The sequence below is a fragment of the Metopolophium dirhodum genome, chromosome 6 (assembly GCF_019925205.1).
Source record: "Metopolophium dirhodum isolate CAU chromosome 6, ASM1992520v1, whole genome shotgun sequence".
Classification (NCBI taxonomy): domain Eukaryota; kingdom Metazoa; phylum Arthropoda; class Insecta; order Hemiptera; family Aphididae; genus Metopolophium; species Metopolophium dirhodum.
The window spans coordinates 20,083,077-20,101,880 of record NC_083565.1 but is presented as its reverse complement, the minus strand read 5'-3'; the positions used below and the strand labels follow the sequence as shown (position 1 = coordinate 20,101,880).

Sequence of the window (18,804 nt, the reverse complement as noted above, 5' to 3'; positions counted from 1 at the left end):
AATTTTTGTATTTTACCATTAGTGTTTGAAAATTTCATGAAATTTAAAAAAATGAAATATTTCAGTATTTTAATAAATTTTGTTTTATTTTTAAATAAGTTTTGTATTTACATAAAATTGTCATTAACTACCTTCACAATTGTATGGTATCTATATGTATACCTAACCTTTGGTATTATACATTTAAAATGGTATACAACATTTTTATGTTTAAATGATACAAGTAGTATACCTATATAATCTTATACATGTATATTGTATACCTACTGAATTCTTACATCAGAATTTAGAACACTGAACATAAGTACATCATAATTATAAATTTATCAATATTTATCATATATTCATAATACTAATTACTATACATATCTTGTATATAATTATAAATATGAATGTGGTATGCAGGCATGCAACAAAGTGTTAATCTTAATAACTAATAAGAATATAGTTTTTCTTGTTATAAACGTATACCTAAGTTATCTTATAACGTTTAGATAAGTATTACGATAATAAAGTTTGACAACGTAATAAATATTATAAATATTATTTAGTTACAATAATAATACGATCATTGCATCGTCTTCGACGATAAGCCATTTCCTGGGAAAATAACCAAGTTTTGCTATAAATAGTCGAAAACAAGTCCTAATATGTTAACCGTAGCACTCGTATTCCATTAATGTCAATGATTATACCTAGAAATCTTGGACTATATAAATATATAATTAATAATTGATAAATAACCATCATTAATATTTGTGTTAGAAAAAATTTCAATGTTTCACGTTTTTGTGAAATATTTCACCATGTAGTGACATTTTTCATACAATAAACACTATTTACTATATTATGTCATATTATTCACATATTAATGCATCGCATTTTTTAAATATTAATTTTTATTATACATACCAATTAGTAGCTTAGGTCAATATAAAAGTAAGTTTGAAAATATATAAGAAAAACTCTAAACCTTTTTTTACATTTTTACAATAAGTATAGTTATACAGTTCCAAATTTGAACTTAAATTGTCTGTACAAAATAAAGCTGTGTATTTATATATTGTTCACATAGTTGTTTGGTTATACAGTATGAACTATATGAGAATAGTTGTTGAATAGTTGTTTTAAATTTTCAATCCTTAGCTATAAAAATTGAACATTTTTAATTTTTAATTACGTTTTAAAAAAAGGTGGGTAAGTGGATGTCGCTCTGCTGTACAGTAGGTGACAAGTGGGTCACTGTAATGGATGGCGTTAAATTTGAATTCAATGATATAATATTATCATTGTATAAGAAAAACGATTCTGAGCGAAAACGGTCTGTCATCCTATGATATTACCAAATATATTAGATGATTATTGTTAATAAAGTAATTTATATATAACCTATTTACGTGGAACCTTGTTTTCAATTTTCAATCCTTAGCCATAGAAGTTAAACATTTTATAAATTTTTAACTACAAAATAATTATTAAATTATAAATTTGTATATTGAATGTTGTCAAAATTTGAACTTTAAATTCTTTAAATAAGTGTAAATAGTGAGTAAGACATGTTAACTAATGTCCTCTGCTGCCGAGTTGTATTTGATATCAATAAAAAAAATAAAAAAAAAAAATATATATAAACTAATAAGTTATAGGTAACTATAATGTTATAGCTTATATAGTATTACAACAAGTAATAAACATCGGATATCTTCCTTACTATATTTATTATTTTATTAATGGTAAAAAATCATTTTATTGTCATTTGTCACAATGTTTATAAAATGTTGACAGTGTTTATCTAAATCTCGAAAACTTGAAATTATTTTCTAGTTAAAAATTTAGAAAATATTACATTTTTACTGCTAAGGTTATAACAAGGTTTCTCATAAATATTTCATATTGTATCCAAAAAATTTTAAGAACATTCAAATTTGAACGAAATTAATTATTATTATTTTTTATGTATTATTATATTGTATGGTAAATGGATGTTTTCCCCAGGACATCCCCCCCACCTCTATATATTTTTTATGTGTATTGTTTCTCCCATTTTTTTTAAAGTTTATTATTGAATTTAATAAAACAAAAGTATTTATTATTTAATATGAAATTATTTTTTTTAAATAAAATATACAAACATTTTTTTATTTTCATAAATATCATAGATTATAAATGTATAATATTATGTTTGAACCAATGAAACTACTTAAAAGTTAAAACAATAAAATATAATTAATAATTAATAAAAATGGCTAAAATTTCCAACATACAAATGATAAATTTTGTAAAAAACATTTGATTACTGATTCTTTTGTTATTTCTAAACACATATTTTGTAGCCTTTGTTCATATTATTTATTTTTTTTTAAATTGTACCAGTTTGGATATTTAACAATTAAATAATTGCTTTTGAATTTGATTCATTTTGAGCATTAACAATAATAAACAAACATTATATTTTCATGGTATCCAACGAAAATAATCTGGTAGAAAACAAACTTAAATTTACTGTGATACTGAATTATGTGTGCGCAGGTGTCGAACTGCGATACGTTTTTGGGTAATCTATGCATATAAAATCCAAATACCACTGACTCACTGATACCACTGTAATTCAAAAACTACACAACGTACGAACTTGAAATTTAGAATAGAGGTTCTTCTCATATTTTAACCGTGCAATAAGAAAGGATTTTTAAAAATGTTGCGTTTTAGTGGAGTAATTTATTAACAATTATAATCATTCACTTCCAATACGTATTGTGCTGCACGGCACAGGCGCACAGCGGCCCGCGGGTTTCCTGCAGCTAACTGATACATATTACATATCCTTTTAGTCCGAAGGTCAACAATAAGAATTGTTCCGAGAAGTTTATCGATAAAAATAATCTCATGCATCGCGTGTACGGGAGCGCGTAAAATGTCCGAAAATAATTCATCCGAACCGTATTTTATCCGCAAAATATTTTTATCGAAAATATACCATCCGAACCGAATTTTATCCGAAAAATATTTTATGGGAACCGTATTTTAGCCGAATACAGTATGTGGTTCCAGAGGCGTATCCAGGAGGGGGTTTGGGTGTCCCCCCCTTAGATATTTTCCCCCTAATAAATGTATTACAAAAACTGGGTTTAATTTATACTAACCCCCCCCCCCCCCCCATTTAAAAATACTGGCTAAGCTACTGTGTGGCTCAATGTGTAAGGCAACAATTAGTAAACCAGAGTTAGTGTCGGTCAAGGGTGCCCACAGAGGGAGGTGGTATGGTGGTGGGGCCATGCCCCTCCCCCGTTTTTTGACAATATTTGGATATTATGTGTGTATAATCTATATGTATACATTATATATAAATATATTTACAATATACACCTCCCTGTTGAAAATTTCTGCGGGCGCCCTATTTATTAAAAACAATTCTATAGCTGAAATTTAAAATATAAATATAATATAATATATATTTTTCGTCTAAGCTTATCAATCTATGAACGGTTAATTTGGCTGAAGTCTAATGAGTAATGATCATTATAAATACTTATCATTATATTAATTGTTCTTAACAATGTATTTTCCATGTATTCATTTTCTCATTTTCCAAACAAAGACCGTATTTTTTCTATATAATATAATTCAAAATAATAAATATAATTTCTATGTCATTTTCTATTTATTCAATTTCATTTTTTATTTTAGAACTAACTGATTATATTCTATAACAAAAATATTGCGAGGAATTCAACTGCGCTATAATTCGGCATAATTCAAATTTATAAAAATTTGAAATTTTGATTTAAAATTTTAAAAGCTTGGATAATAAATAAGCTAATAATAAAATAATAAGCTTACACTTTATAAATAACAAAAAAAACCAATAGCAACTAATTACGGTGACCTATAAAATATCCGAAATTAGGGATTTTAGGGATTAGCCCCCCAAACCTCCTCCCCATAATTGTGGTGGGCTGATTTATATTCTGCATACACTAAACAATACTTCTGGCTCCGCCTATGTTAATTACTGTTAAGTATCACTTGATAAATTACAAATTACAATAAAACTATTTTATACCTACTTCAATATTAAAAACAATGTATTTTGTATTCAACATCTATTAAATTTTTTTTAATGTTGAAATGTTGAACCTCATGATATATAAAAATTTTGTCAGTCACATAAATTAATTATTTTAGTTAAAATTGAAACCAATTATTTTTCTTATACTATTAAGAATCTTTTATATATTATATTCTTAACATATTATATAATATATACATAGTTCACTGGGTATTATTCAACACTAGATGGTGTTAATCATAATTATTAAAATTGTGTGATACTGCACTTCTGTATTTGGCTAATGTTGAATTTAAACATTATACACTATACATTATATAAGTAAGGTCACAAACAAAAAAACAAAATATTGAAGCTACCCACCTTAACTTACAAACATTTACAACTTGAATGCTCAAAAATAGTTTGTTTGTGACACCACTGGTGAATCTTTGTAACACAGAACTCATAATAATTTCGATCATTCTTAATTAATTATTGATAAAATAATATTATGTGTCCATTTGTACTGCTTTATATAGCAATGACATTACGACGCTGTTATAGAAATACACAATTGAGTGATATATATTTCCAATAACAATATGATGAATATGGTGTATGCTATTAAATTTATGTTCAACAACAGTTCTTTGTTTTAAATGCAGTTTAAAAAACTTACAAACATACATATAGGTATATTATTAATATTAATTGTAAATTCATCAGACTATATAAGCAGTATAAAACTTAAAAATTGCATTTACTTGACTAAATTCTATACATATTTTATGTATAAGGAACATAGTTACATAAGACATAAACATACCTAAGTAATGTATAAATTATAAAATTAAGATTTAATATATGTATTAAAAAAAATTCTATAGCTGAAATTTAAAATATAAATATAATATATATATTTTTCGTCTAAGTTTATCAATTAATAAAGACAAAAAAAAAATATATACATACACATACATTAAATGGACAAAATATAACTTAGTATGAGTATGAGTATGAAGAATACATTTTTGAATACAGTAGAGATGGGACAAGTTACTTTAATTAACTGATTCATTTTTTTCCATTAAATAAACTGGTTCAGACTGAACAGTGAATCATTTGATCATAAGAATCATAATCTATTTGTTTGTGACCGCCACTGACAAGTTCATTTAATTGAATCATTAATCAATTCTAATGCGAGTTGTTTCTTAACATAATTATACAAAACTAATTTAAATGAATACAAAATAATGTATAATAAGAATGTAAATAGCCAGAGACAAGAAGTCACTATTTCTTTTGTAGGGTTTTATACATCAAATTTAACTTTAAATAGTATAAAAAAATAAGTTTGTTGACACATTAAAAATATAGTAAATAAAAATCATCTACGTCATATGGAGTTAAGTAAAAAAATAATTATAATTAATATTAGTCTCAATTATCTACACTCCAAGTATCTATTTAGTTTAATTTTTTATTTATTTTAAACCAACAAACAAGTAATCAAAGGTAAGATATTTATCAATAGAGTAATATGGACAACTGGATGGACAGTGATGTGATACGATATTTAATCTTAGTAAACATTTGAACATAAATTCAATCAACCAACCAGGGAAATTTTATTTTAGCACATTGAAAATGTAAATTTGTTTCTTAAATTACATTTCAACCGTTTCTTATTTTATTTTATTGAATCTATTAATAAGAAAAATGTCAGTCCTCTAAAGTAGAGTTCAATAAAATTATAGTAAACATATTAACTTCAAAAAATACAAAATTGTTTTTTTCAATGTTTTATTTGTAATATCTATTTATTAGATTTTGTAATTTGTAATTTAGTTTTATAAAATAGTAAGTTTTTGTACATTAAGTGTAAGAAATAGCTGAAGTAAATATATATACACCGGCATTTATCCGGAAACGGTATTTACAACTCCATGAGGTATAACTTAATAACATTTTTTCAAGGGTGAACCTAGAAGTTGAAGCTAGATGCGCATTTTGTTCATAACTCGTTAGAAACAGTTTTTTCAGAAGAAGTTTTTCCAAACAGAATAATCTCTTAAATGGCTTGGGTACATGCATACACCAGTTACTGTAACTTGATAACTGAAATAGAAAAAAAAAACAACTATATTAATTAAATTATTATGAAAATTGTATTAATTTAATGGCTTAGTATCATATTAAAAATCAAAGTAGTAAAATAGAAACCAATCAACATTATTCATAGTCCCAACACATAGTTTGTTCCATTATAATATAGCAAATATCCTTGTGTTATAGTTGTGAACATATAGCGTATACTAGTATATAACATATTATTTATCATTATCTATGCCTTATGAATAAATAACAATATAAACTTTTTAGCATGAGCAATACTTATTCTTAATCATCAATATGGCCCTAAACAATTACAAAATCTCAGGTGTTAAATCCACATCTGACTGCAACTTTGTAACATTGTTTTAATGTATCTGTTGAGTTGTTTCAGACGTATCATAACCAATAAGTAATACATTATAGGCATTTTAATACTATATACAGAACTTACATGATTTGAGTTATGAAGGTTTGAATGTGATTGTTGTAACTTGTAAATGGCATATTGAGTTTAACTTGGTTTTTGCAATGGTTTTTATATTTGTAGATACATTTTACCTAGAAGTAATACACTGTTGTATAACATAAAATTTACAGAATACACAAGCAGGTTAGTAGCCAAAATGTATGTACGACTTACCAAAATTTGAGATGAACTGTTTAAATTTGTAATTAATTGTATACTGCACAAGATAGTGAACAATGAACATATTGTACAAAACCTACTTAAAAGTTAAAAAGTAAAAAATTAAATAAAAAATATCAAAATATTAACGAATAATAATTATTATTTACATTTGAATTTAACATACCCTCAATATTATTGTTTACTGACATTTTAAGTGGTAACTATCTACAACCTGAACCGTGGTTACACATGTTGATAATTCGTTATCATAATTTAAAATCTATGATTATTTGATAAAGCAAATTATGCATGGTTTTTCGGTTTTTTTTATGCTTTTTGAAAGCTTTCTATTTAACAACTGGAAATTTCGCTACACCGACCATTTAAATGGAATCTCCGTAAAATTCTCTAACGATAAACTTTAGATTTCACCATTTCTCGTTCTCCTATGTGGGATTAATCTCATGCACAAACAGACGACCACAATAGTTTTGAATAGAGTACATACCTAATATTATAATATACGTATCTGTCATTTATTAACTTACTAAACATTTATACCTATTGTCCAGCGTTAGTAAATTTCAAGATATCAGACATGTCATATTATAGTATTATAACAAAATACATTTAATTATAATCATTTTCGAGACGCATACATCATTGCCTTTGATGATTGAAATTTAAAGTTCATCAATTATTTAAACAATTGTTCATGTTGAACACCCTTAAATAGATATATTATCGATGTGATTATATGAATAGGTAACTACTTCTAGGAAAACTACTGGCGTAGAATGTTGTATGCTGCTGGCATAATTACCAAATGCAAACAAACGTATCTAAATATGTAATAGTTTTTAAGTTCAATAAATTCATTATAAGTTGTAGATGACGTTCATATAAGATAATATTATACTTTTAAGTTCGGTTTAGGCCCTTCTAAAACGTACTCCCGGAGTCAGGGCCCCTCGACCCCCCCCCCCTCCCGGGTATCGAGATCGAGGTCATCCGACTTTTGGTTCGGGAGTTAAGATTTTTCATGTATTTTTTGTACTTAGCAAATTACGTAGTTACGTGTATTTTGGATTCCGTTTGATCACTACGAAACTCGAGATTCTGTTCTTTTGGTGTACGAGTATTCAAAAAGGCCCCATGATCGAAATACGTACGACTATTATTTCGTCCATAATCGGAGTAACAAAAAGTTGAAAATCGCATTATTATGTGATTATTCGTATAACCACACGTTTCCTATTATGGTATACGTCTGTTTAATGTTTTAAGTAATAATTATTTTGAAATTTTTTTTCGCATTTATTTTAGTAGACGTGTAGCTCATTATTTATTATTGTAAATCGATAGATATCTAAGAATAAAATATTAAAACCTATAAAATAATAGATCAATTCACTCTAATATATACATTTTAGCTAACAACACAAAATTGGAACAGCTGGATGTACATTTTGAAGTACTAGACTACTAGCTCCTTCAATATTGGTTGTATCGTCTTGAAATCTTCGAGGTTCAATGCAGTGACAACTCTAGATCATATTTCTGTTCTCAAAAAAGCCGCGTATCAATTTTAAGTTGGAGAAATTAGAAAAACAAAATTTCCCGCCAATTTTTTTTTTGAAAAATTCAAATTTTGAACACGTAATTTACCTCTTCAATAATTGAGATAAAAAAAACTTTTACTAGCTGGGAAATTATCTACGTACGCTTCTGCATCGATCCTTAAAGGTTTCATAAAGATAGGACTTTTATTGATGGATTTAGGTTTCCGATACGATACGAATTTGAAAAACCTATCTAAAAACATGAATCATTCAATAAGTCCTATTTTTATGAAACCTTCAACCTACTCCGATTATGGGCGAAATAATAGTCGTACGTATTTCGATCATATAGGGCCTTTTTGAATCCTCGTACACCAAAAGAACAGCATCAGTGCCGCAACTTGGTACATATTGGTGGGTGTGCGACCAAATATATAGGGCCCATGTATAGAGGCAAAACTACAGGGGAGGGGAGAGGGGGGGCTATAGCCCCCACCCCCCAACTACGATTCAGACCCCTCCAAAAAATATTCCTTATTTATTTAGATATAAGGCGTTTATAGGTTATTTTAAATTAATAGTTTTGTTAGGTGTGCTGTAGCCCCCCAGAATTTTTAAGACGAACGTCTCTCCAGCACCACCCATTCAAAACGTTTACAATTTTTTTTTACAGGAAATTAGCATGTAATTAGCATGAATTTGCATGACTATCGCCAAAATTTGCTTGACAAAGTATACAACTCTATGACAAAAAATGATGTGCGGTGCTGGAGAGACGTCTCACCAGCACCACCCAACGTGAAAAATTAAAAATAATAACAAACTCGATATACCAAAATGTAGCACGTGATTAGCACGAATTTGCACGATATACCCGGAAATTCGCACGTGTCTGGTTCGCGAACAAACCACGTTCGACTATTTCGCGCGTTTTTTTTATAAGCATTTAAAGTTCAAAAATCACGAAAGTTAGCAAATTATTTTGAGTTGAGAATTCGTAAAAATTTTTCTTTTTAAATCTAAGATTTTAATTTTGGTAATAATACAAAACTGTGTACAAAGTTAAATTCAAGTTGCACCAAGTTTATATTTTTAAATTAAAGGTTTTCGAAACGTAATTTCTGGTTAAGAAAATTTTGAAATAAAGTTCCCCATTTGATATTTTAATTAATTTAACTTTAGTTTTACTCAGACGCATCCACGTTGAATCAAAATCAACATATAATTTTGCTTTATTATCCCAATTTAATAAGTTTTCGGCCTCTTCTCAGGCAGCTGAAGCTGGTTGAATCATAAAATACCTCCTACCTCCATTGGTATAGGCACCTATTGTATAAGTACAGGTATGAAGTATTTTATTCCCCACTCATTACACTTCTGCAGTATTATATTTAAGTATTTATTAGAACTTTACACAGAGTTTTTCAAACGTTTAATAGAAATTTCGTAAACAATCTTATTAAATTTTATTTTTTAAAATTGGTTACACTTGGAGGTTGGAATTTTTTTAAATAGATAACAATTTATTGTCAAGTTATTTGAATGTAGTACCTATACAATTTGAATTCAGTTAATCAAAATGTTTTATTTGTACATTTTATGGTATACAAATGCTTTGATAATTTATTTTATTATACTGTATAAATCAGAAGCTCACACAATACAACTGTATTTTGATTGACTGCTTTTGACTTTTTGATAGTGTCATCAAATAATTCCCAATTGTTAGGCCCTCTTTTACAGTACGCTACATAGTGACCAACAGATGTGCGCAATCTACTTAGCCCTTTAGGATTATGTTATTTAGGATTATATTAATACCTACGTTTCTACTCATAAATTATACTATGTATAATTTATTATTTTACTTATTTTATTTAAAATAGTATAATGGCTTTTGGGTTTACTACAGCGCCAACACCTCTCTTCAATTTTTTTTTTTAGTACTGTAACTCTAGTTGAATAATTTGTATTGACTTGAAAATTGATAATTTGGTGCCCCATGAATAATCATTCTTTAATGAACTAAATATTTTGAATAGTTTTTTCTGTTTAAGTTTCGGGGCATTTTAGTTTGAACTTCGTAATGTGTGTTTCTACTGTCAAATTTTTTCCAAACTTTTATTTTTGTTTTCTAAAATCAATTTGCCTGCGGGCGCCAACACCTCCCTTCAATTTTTTTTTTATGATTTTAACTCTAGCCAAATTTTTTAAACATTAACAATCTGGTACCCTTTGAATAATTCTTTAATGAACTAAATATTTTGAATAGTTTTTTCTGTTTAAGTTTCGGGACATTTTAGTTTGAACTTCGTAATAATTTTCAAATTTTATAGAATTGAGGAAAATTTGAAAAACCGGTACTGGTTCCGTTAAGGTATAATTAAATTAATCCAACTGTGATATTTAAATTAATGTTAAAGATATATTTAAGGTATTAGTGTTTTAAAACAGTCAGTACTCATCACTTTAGTCACAATGTGGTAAATCCTAGTTTTTGCACTTTTCGGAACGTTATTGACTTAGTGACAAAATAGTGATAAAAGTTGAAAGTAAGCAGTACTAAGCAGTTTTAATAAGCAAAGTTAATAACTTGAATCATAATATGATGTTGCAGATCAAAATTATATTTTAATACTACATTAAAAACCGAACAGGAATTTAACAAGTAATAACTAATAACGAGTAAGTATATATAATCATTTTTGTTTTTGTATTTTCACAATTCCACATTTATTTGTTCTTATACAGCGTTAGAAATTTTTTCAGAAATTATTTTTTAATATTTTGGGAATTTATTTCTGATTGCCTGGTAGATATCTTTAATGTTCTATTGTCAATCAAGGATGAAAAAAATATATATAAATTTCATTAGGTAGAAAATGAGTATGGAAGTTTTTATGCCTTCGATTCTGGGTATAAATTATGGATACGTGATTTATTTAGGAGTTATATAGAAAATAAGGCTGCGCTTTTTACAATTGATGGATGTGGTCAGTCATACTTTGACTGTGGCGTTATTCCAGAAGTATACGCAACTGTAGATTTTGGAATTTCATCAAACGGTTAGTATTACAAAAAGTCAAAGTAGATTATTTGGTGTGTGAAAAAATTTAAAAATATCATCAAAACACTGAAAGACGTGCCAATTTATAAAATTGAATTAATAAATATTAAATTTATTGCAGATTTGAATTATAGTATATTTTTATATGTTTGTTTTAGCTTCTCAATGTTTTGACTTCATGAGAAAGGTTCAAAAAGGAGGTCCACTAGTGAACTCAGAGTTCTATCCCGGTTGGTTAACTCATTGGCAAGAATCAGTATCTATAGTCAACCCCATCGATGTTGTAAAACAAATGAAAGTAATGTTGGCAATTAATGCTTCGTTTAAAATTTTCGGTACAAATTTTGGATTCACATCGGGAGCGAATACAAATGACACCAAAGAAAGTATTGGATACTTACCACAGTTGACCTCATACGATTATAATGCTCCATTGGATGAAGCTGTAGACCCTACAGAAAAGTATTTCAAAATTAAACAGACACTTGAAGAAGCCGTGAGTTTTAATAACAGTTAACTATCCATAATATACATATACAGTTTATTAATTAATTATTTTTAAGAAATATGCTGTGACAAACGAGATATCACCAAATCCCGCACCCAAAGGTGCCTATGGAAAATTCTATTTAAGACCTTTGGTTAGCATATTTGAAAAGGTTGCTCAACGTATTAAACCAGTGATCAGTGATGTTCCTTTACCGTTTGAGGACTTAGATATTAACACTGGTTTTGTAATGTATGAAACAACATTAACAGATGATCAAAAAAATGTTGAAAATCCAGTAAACCTAACTGTGAACACGGTTAGAGATCGAGCAATCATTTACCTGGATCAAGTAGAGTTACATTGCAGTTATAGTTTTAGAAACATGAGTGTTCAAATTTTTTTTTAGGTACAAGTGGGTACTATGAATCGGTTGAAAGCTAATACTACAATAAGCTTAAACATTAACCGTACTGTTCAAAACCTAAGCATTTTAATTGAGAATCAGGGAAGGATGAATTTTGGAGACTTAATTGAAGATAGGAAGGTAATAATAGCTGACAATAAATTATTTTATTCATGGTCTGAGACTGAAATAGTATAATTTATAATAGTATACTATAGTATTATAGTATAATATAATGCTTACCAGTTACCATAGAAGTTAATATTTGATAAATTGTGTACAGACTGGCGAGTGGTTACATTACCTTTTTAGAAACAAAAGTGGTAATATTTACAATCACTGAATTAGATTGTATTATATTTATTTTAACTACCAACTGAGTATAATTACTGAATTAAAATATTGTATGTAAAATAATACTAATTATATTTTCTAGGGAATTTTTGATCAAGTGATTCTCGGAAATAAAATATTAAGCCCTTGGAAAATGACTGCATATTCTTTGAATGGTACATCATGGATTTCTTCAATCAAATCAGTTGAAAACGTCAACAGTGTTAAATTACCAGCATTTTATAAAACACAGTTTACATTAACAGTTAACTATACAAAATGTTTAGACACTTATTTGGACACTTCAGGCTGGACAAAGGTGTGTTCTTACAAGTTAATACTGTTAAGTCGACTTTTATCCACATATTTACAATTTAAAAAATAATATTCGATATTTACAGGGTGTAGTGTTTTTAAACAATGTAAACCTTGGTCGGTATTGGCCACTTGGTGGACCTCAAGTTACACTTTATGTGCCAGCTCCTTTTTTAAAACCATCACCTTATGCCAATACACTAGTGATATTAGAACTTGAAGGTACATCTCAAGATTTGTCCGTGAAATTTGTGGATAAACCTGTTCTTGATGGTCCTATAATGACATAGATAAAATGTATGTTATATAATTGATTAAGAAAAATATATTAAAATTATTAAATGTTTGATTTATTTTATTTTTATCATATAATAATTATCGTGATTTTAAACTCTGTGTGTCATTCTATAAAACCATTCATTGACAAGCAATAATTCACAGTTCATAACATCAACTAGATAGGGCCCAGCTAGGATACCTACATAATTCATATATTGTGTATAGCAATGCAATCTAGGTATCTTGCGACGGAAGTGAGTGGATGCCACAGTATGGTCTTTGCGTTAGAAGCTTCAAATTGAGTACCTAGGTATTTTGTTGTTTTTTAAATTTTTATTTACATAATTTTTTCTAGTGATTCCATCACCACATACCAGATGACGATACGTCATCCAGTAAAAAGATTGTCCGTGGCAATAAATATATAATTCAAGTTTAAAAAGTACTCTGAACTGAAATTTGAAAGTATCTATTTTATGAAAATAACCTGAACGCACTCAAATGTGCGAGTTCGTGGTATAAACTTATATTTTAATATTATATATTCCTACTGCTTAACAAACTGTCCGTCTATTGTTGGCTCATTTTATTTTTTTTGTTCACCGAAATTATCAAAGAATTGTTAATCATTTCCGACTAATGTCGATAATTATTGGCGATTATCATAGATGATACAAAATATATTAGGTATATTATGATAAATCCATTAAACTTATATAATACTCAGTACCTATATGGTCAATTGATAAATTGTGTGTTCTTTTACAGAAATCTTTGTGATCTGCAACGTATGAATAGATACGGTTAAGTTGAATTATTATTATTTGTTTATTGTCATATTTGTATATAATAATATATTTTAGTCGTTTCAATTACCCACGAATAATATTTTTAAAATAGGTATAGCACGAACTACAATCGTTCTTCTTTGTTTAAATATCTGATTTCGTCCAATTTGATTATAAAAATATAAAATAACTAGGTATAAGAAAAACTGTGTTTTTTCAAAAAAAATTTTTTAGATTTTTTGGTTACAGAATAATCTATTTACGTGGAACTTTGTTTTCAAATTTCAAACCTTAGCTACAAAAGTTGAAATATCATTTTTCAATTTTAAAGTTCATAAATTGTGCCTATTTATTTTAAAAAATTTCACCTGTTATTGTAACAATATATCAGGAGCCTTTTATTAAATGTTCATGCTTTTTGACCCCACTACTAAAACTTTATTGACATTTATAGAAAATAAAACTAAAAAAAATGGAAACTGAAAATGCCCGCAAACAGCCAAAACAAGTCAAAATATTTTGGTGGTGTATAGAAAATGCTATTATAAACAATCAGGGGAAATTGCATGTACCTTAGCTATCTACGATCATTTGACTTAAAGTTACACCAAAAACTAAAATTCATTTTGTTAAAACGTGATATTATTGGTATAGGTTAAATTTCTATTTTATAATAGATCAATAGCCAATAGATTACCTATAAATCACATTTTTTTATTTAAATCCCGGTAGTCATTTGGCATGCAAACTATAACTGAAATAGATAACCAGAATAGGTACATTGCTGATCACAAAGTACTTTCTGTAAAAGTACATTCGATTTAATATTTATCAATAGACTGTATAGATACTTAGTATAATATAAAGTTCTATGGATTTATCATAGTAAATAATATATTTTATAATATCTATGGCAATCGTCAATTGTCGACATTCGTCGGCGACGATAAACAATTTTAATAATTTCAGTGAACAAATAAGTAATAAGCCATCGATATAGACCGACAGTTATGAGCCGTATACATTATAATGTAAGTTCTAACACAAACTCACACATTTCGTTATGATCAGGTATTCAGGTTATTTTCATAAAATATTTTGATACTTTCAAGTTTCAGTTCAGAGCGAGATGAAGATGGATAAAGATAGTTTCTTCGGTGACGGCGGCACTCTAGCCAGGTTTCACCCGAAGAGTCGATGCTTACGCGTAAGTTTGTTTTCATATTATTACTGTTTTACATTTACTTTTTAGGCTTAAATTAAATATTTATTGCCACGGACAATCTGTTAACTGGGTTACGTAGAAGCATTTATAAGTTTAATCCCAAAAGCGCAATGTATAAAATACGCGAGACCGTCTTCGTTATAGGTTAGTTAAGTTTAATACGCAACTTTTTGCATGTTATACTATACGCCGGGTATCACTTTAGGTTTGCGCGATATATTTAAAACAATATAATATTATTAATCTTTATATTTTATATTTTTATATACATAAATACATTATACACCCCATATATTTTATTAGCATACTTACAGCTTTTTTAGTGTAGTTTATACCCTATAGATGGCTATAGATATAGGTATTAAATGTCTTGCAATTATATATTTTACTATAATTATTAATTTCATTATAATATAATATAACAATACACAAATAATTTTTTCGAAAAATATATGTAACATGTATAGTTCATACAATTATGAATTTATAGTTAATAGAAATGCGGATGTTTTACTTCATAGATATTTTTTTATTGAAATCGTGTAAATAATTTGATTAAACAATCAGGTTGGTAACCTAACCTACTCATCACTAGTATACATTTTTTATATTACGTGTAAAATCACCAACACAAGGTGCAGACTGCATTTAAAAAATTAATAACATAAAATAAAATATAAAATAATGTTGTAGTAGAAGTTGGAAACTTTAGTTTATTCTAATTTATAATCCAATTAATGTAACCGAGAATGTAACTATTAAATTCATAATTGAATTAAGAGATCATTTTGTGAAAGGAACAAGATTACTGCTAATATTTAAGTCTTAATTATTATTAACAAATAAATACAAATAATTAAAAAATTAAAAAAAAATTAAGAACACATCATTATAAAATTAATACAGTCATCGATCCGCTCAGAATCTAAAATTATATACTTAGAATTTCAGAAATCTAGTTGGTATTATGGTATTTGATGAATTTACTGTATACGTTTGGCTTTATGTTAACTCTAAAATCCAGTAATCACATTTTTATTTAATAATTCATAAAATACAATATACTCTTATAAAAAAATTCTTGTGCTTCTGATATCTATTCACCACCTTAATCAATAATTAAATTGATAAACTAAAATAATAATTTAAATAATACCTAACCTAACCTAACCTAACGAAAAATGTGCCATCCAAGTGTTGTATGCGCATATTTTAGTTAGAAATGTATAAAATACGCGAGATATAAACGTCGTCGTCGTTTTTCCAGTCCCTGTTCGTAGAATAATTATAATTCATAGGAGCTTACCTATATAAGGTACTTAATATATATATGTTTTGGTTTAATTTATAGAAATATATGTTATAGCTTATAACTGATAATAGTCATAAGATACAATTTTAATTAATAACTGATAATTTTTTTTCCAAATACAACGTTATAAGTTATAGGTAACTATTAATTTAGTGTCACATACTTAACTTCTATTGTTCACCTAATATCTATATTCTATATCATAGGGATTAGGGACGTATACATTTATTGGTATAGTATTAAATAAATTAATGAAATAGAACAAACACACCTACTATAATTATTAGTAATAATAATATATCCATGGATAAATTATTAAAATACAAAACGAACAAACGAAAAACGATTCTGAGCAAAGACATCGTTAACTAATAAATAATATTGAGATTAAAGTAATTTATTTTATTATTAGGCATTAGTACATACAATTTAGTAGGATAAAGTCATTTTTGCCTAAAAAATTACATTTGAAAGTGTCATCGTGTATATATATTATAATAATATACTCTAAAAGTTTCATAAATCCGCGAATACCTACTATTTTTAAATTACAACAAAATAACTAAAATCGTTATTCTTGGTTTTAATATGTAATTTCGTCCAAATTTTAACTTATAATATCTGTAAAAAGTAACTGTGTTTATAATAGATTATTTGGTTACAATATGAACCAGGGGTGGACTGAGCCGGCGGGATACTAGGAACTTTCCGGTGGGCCGCTATTCAAAAATGATTTGTTATTGCTATATATTTATAATTATTATTAATATAGAAGATCGGCATAAATCGGTAGAAAATCGGTATAAATATGAATTATAAATATTTTTTATTTTCATACCATGACGCGTGTGTGAAAAATTGTTTATATTAAGTGTTTAAGATGTTCGATTCGGTGCACACGAATTGCGTACCAAGTCAGGTAAACGAACCTTTTTGAACGAATTGCGTCCCGGACGCAATTCATGTTACTTTTTTCCTTAAGATATTTTTTAGTGGTTTCCAAATTTATTAAAATTTTTTAACAATTTAAATATTTATCACAAATATTATTATTATATGAAAACTAGCTTTTAGTGGGTTTGTACTTTTATAGATATTTTTATAAAAATATTAGATATTAGATGGAAATGTACAAATAAAAACTGCAGATCTTTTTTACGGATAGATACACAAGATAAACTAAAGGTTAGTGTTAGTAATTTAATTCACATTCACGAAAAACTAGAATTAAAAATTCTGAATCGCCAAAAGTTTAGCAATAGTTTAAAACGGAAAGCAGTTACAGACGTATCAGAACGACCTATTAAATTATTTCATAGACAATTAAAAGATGAAAACGTGTCTACACTAACATTAACTGATATTACGTATATAAAAAATAATATGCATTATGCGCGTAGAACCTGCAGTTACCCTCAATTACCAAAAACTATAAGCGATGTTCATTCTATTTTAAACTCGATAGAAATTAAAACTACCGACAACGAACAATTTGTATTTAATAACTCGGACACTGGCATAGTTATGTTTTCATGTCAAACTAACTTAAGCTTTTTTAGCAAAATAAGTGTATTTTATGTAGATGGAACTTTTGAATACTGTACTAAATTTTTTTAAATAAATTCACAATTCATGGATTTTGAAATTATTGAAATCACGATTAAAGATTATGTTAACATATTAGCCAATAAATATAAATATAGACAAAATTAAATCAATACTTTTGATATTAACCTATGACTTATAAATCTAATAAACTTTTTTAAAAATATGTGAATATGACGACTTATTATATTACCTATACGAAATTATGTTTTCACAGCTTTAATTTATTTATTTTTAATAATATGTGAATATGACCATTTATACCTATGATATTATGATTTTACAATTTAAATTTGTTAAAAATATGTGAATATGACAATTTATTATATACGATATTATGTTTTCACAGACATATCTTTATTATTTCAATGTCATTTTAAGAACCACTCAACTGTAGATAAAAAGGTAACACGAATTGCGTCCGGGACGCAATTCGTTCAAAAAGGTTCGTTTACCTGTTTTGGTACGCAATTCGTGTGCGCCCGTTCGATTTCGGTACGACTGATTGTCCACCCCCTTAATCTTCAGCATCAATGCATCAGAAATTATTATTTATAATTAGGCCACGGATTTAAATATAAACTGCATTTTCTGAATTTTCTATGACATTGCTTTCCAAGCAAAAAAT

At 27.3% G+C, this 18,804-nt stretch overlaps 1 protein-coding gene and 1 long non-coding RNA gene across 3 annotated transcripts; one reads left to right on the top strand and one right to left on the bottom strand.

The window, feature by feature from the left end:
- Positions 1-5,840: 5,840 nt before the first annotated feature.
- On the bottom strand, positions 5,841-7,610 carry LOC132947180 (uncharacterized). The gene is made up of 3 exons (XR_009664849.1): positions 6,810-7,610; positions 6,621-6,727; positions 5,841-6,172 (listed from the first exon to the last, which is right to left on the bottom strand). It is a non-coding gene; the product is annotated as an uncharacterized LOC132947180 (long non-coding RNA).
- Positions 7,611-9,418: 1,808 nt separating this feature from the next.
- LOC132946936 (beta-galactosidase-like) lies at positions 9,419-13,303 on the top strand. Of its 2 annotated transcripts, none has more exons than XM_061017058.1 (9): positions 9,419-10,736; positions 10,794-10,911; positions 10,977-11,234; positions 11,306-11,424; positions 11,585-11,922; positions 11,990-12,265; positions 12,323-12,460; positions 12,756-12,971; positions 13,054-13,303. In XM_061017058.1, exons 3-9 carry the CDS (start codon positions 11,185-11,187, stop codon positions 13,255-13,257), a joined length of 1,341 nt encoding a protein of 446 aa, XP_060873041.1. In that variant the 5' UTR covers positions 9,419-10,736; positions 10,794-10,911; positions 10,977-11,184; the 3' UTR covers positions 13,258-13,303. The 2 variants fall into 2 exon arrangements, with proteins under 2 accessions (XP_060873041.1, XP_060873040.1); XM_061017057.1 differs by having other exon boundaries at positions 9,419-10,911; positions 10,977-11,044; positions 11,176-11,234.
- Positions 13,304-18,804: the final 5,501 nt, after the last annotated feature.

Bases quoted from the DNA above. Each gene is read 5' to 3' on its own strand.
- LOC132946936 (XM_061017058.1), top strand. From the start codon at position 11,185: ATGTTCTATTGTCAATCAAGGATGAAAAAAATATATATAAATTTCATT. The intron at 11,425-11,584 runs GTTAGTATTACA...TGTTTGTTTTAG, and splicing joins TTTTGGAATTTCATCAAACG to CTTCTCAATGTTTTGACTTC. The intron at 12,461-12,755 runs GTAATAATAGCT...TATATTTTCTAG, and splicing joins ACTTAATTGAAGATAGGAAG to GGAATTTTTGATCAAGTGAT.